General features: G+C 55.5%; 1 protein-coding gene across 1 annotated transcript in view; it reads right to left on the bottom strand.

The window, feature by feature from the left end:
- Positions 1–267: 267 nt before the first annotated feature.
- Positions 268–1,511, bottom strand: part of LOC113224060 (putative GTP-binding protein 6) — a gene marked incomplete at its 5' end in the record, with an annotated part of 2,723 nt that continues 1,479 nt past the window's right edge. Inside the window, one exon of the mRNA XM_026453347.2 lies at positions 268–1,121. Coding sequence (XP_026309132.2) covers positions 998–1,121 — 124 coding nt within the window. The remainder of the gene's footprint in view (positions 1,122–1,511) is intronic.

The following is a 1,511-nucleotide window of genomic DNA, read 5'->3' as shown; positions in this document are numbered from 1 at the left end:
ATTGGAACTCAGGAGGCGGAGGTTGCAGTGAGCTGAGATCGCACCACTGCACTCCAGCCTGGGCGACAGTCTCCAAAAAAAAAAAAATGTTAATTCAGGCCGGGTGCGATGGCTTACGCCTAATTCCAGCACTTTGGGAGGCTGAGGCGGGTGGATCACAAGGTCAAGAGTTCAAGACCAGCCTGACCAACATGGTGAAACCCCATCTCTACTAAAACTACAAAATTTAGCTGGGCGTGGTGGTGGGTACCTGTAATCCCAGCTAGTCAGGAGGCTGAGGCAGGAGAATCGCTTGAACCCGGGAGGCAGAGGCTGTAGTGAGCCGAGATCGCACCACTGCACTCCAGCCTGGGCGACAGAGTGAGGCTGTCTCAAAACAAAACACACCAGGCGTTTTGTTTTCCTGTTGGAGATGGCGAATGTACGTGTAACAGCTGGACAGCCTGGCCACACGCAGGTGAAATTCTCTCTGCATCTCAGCGGATGGTCTGTGACACTCGTCCTGGTCTGGTTTGAAGTTTCTTCTTTAATAAAACTGTTTTCTTTCCCTTCTACTTTTGTGGAACGGTTCTCTCTGCTGCTGGGAAACCTGATTTTCAGTCATTGCCCCGACGCCACCATGGGACACGAGACCGTGTGTGAACACAGCCGGGCGGAGGAGCCATTTGGTGCCCCACCAGGGCCACGGCTCACGGCAGGTGCAGGAGGAACTGGAAACACTGCTTACGGAAGTCAAAACAAAGGTTTAATGTCCTGCTACGGAAACATTCCGAGGGGAGCCAGTTCACGGCAGGCACTGAGGGCCCGCTGGAATCGTGTGGAGTGGACGCTCGGGAGAGACCCACTTTGGGGCAGCCGTGGCCGTGACACCAGCCTGTGCGTTCATCCCAGCAAATGGCTGGCAACAAGGCGGGCCCAAAGCCAGACAGGGGGCACCCGGTGGCACCCGACACACAGCAGCAACGCCACAGCTCCCCAGACCTCCACGGGGGTCCGTTCATCCTGGAAAGAGCTTCCGGAATTTGCCGTAGGCCGAGTCGCTGATGATGACCGTCACGTCGGCCGCCCCGTCCTCAGGGATCACGTCCACGTCCTGAACCGTGGCCTCCTTATATAGCCAGCTGTGGAGAGACGCGCGTTGTACGGAAACAAGCAGAACCCATCAGTATTTTAGTTTCACAGTAAATAATGACACTAAAAAGAGCTCAGCCCAAACTATTCATTCATCAGACCATTCTGTTTCCCTGTTTTTTCTTTGTGAGATGGAGTCTCGCTCTGTCGCCCAGGCTGGAGTGCAGTGGCACGATCTCGGCTCACTGCAACCTCCGCCTCCCGGGTTCACGCCATTCGCCCACCTCAGCCTCCCGAGTAGCTGGGACTACAGGCGCTGCCACCATGCCCGGCTAATTTTTTGTATTTTTAGTAGAGACGGGGTTTCACCGTGTTAGCCAGGATGGTCTCGATCTCCTGACCTTGTGATCCACCTGCCTCGGCCTCCCAAAGCGCTAGGA

The sequence above is a fragment of the Piliocolobus tephrosceles genome, unplaced genomic scaffold, assembly GCF_002776525.5.
Source record: "Piliocolobus tephrosceles isolate RC106 unplaced genomic scaffold, ASM277652v3 unscaffolded_43468, whole genome shotgun sequence".
NCBI classification, from domain to species: domain Eukaryota; kingdom Metazoa; phylum Chordata; class Mammalia; order Primates; family Cercopithecidae; genus Piliocolobus; species Piliocolobus tephrosceles.
The sequence above is the reverse complement of the archived record's forward strand: the minus strand, read 5'-3'. Positions and strand labels throughout refer to the sequence as shown.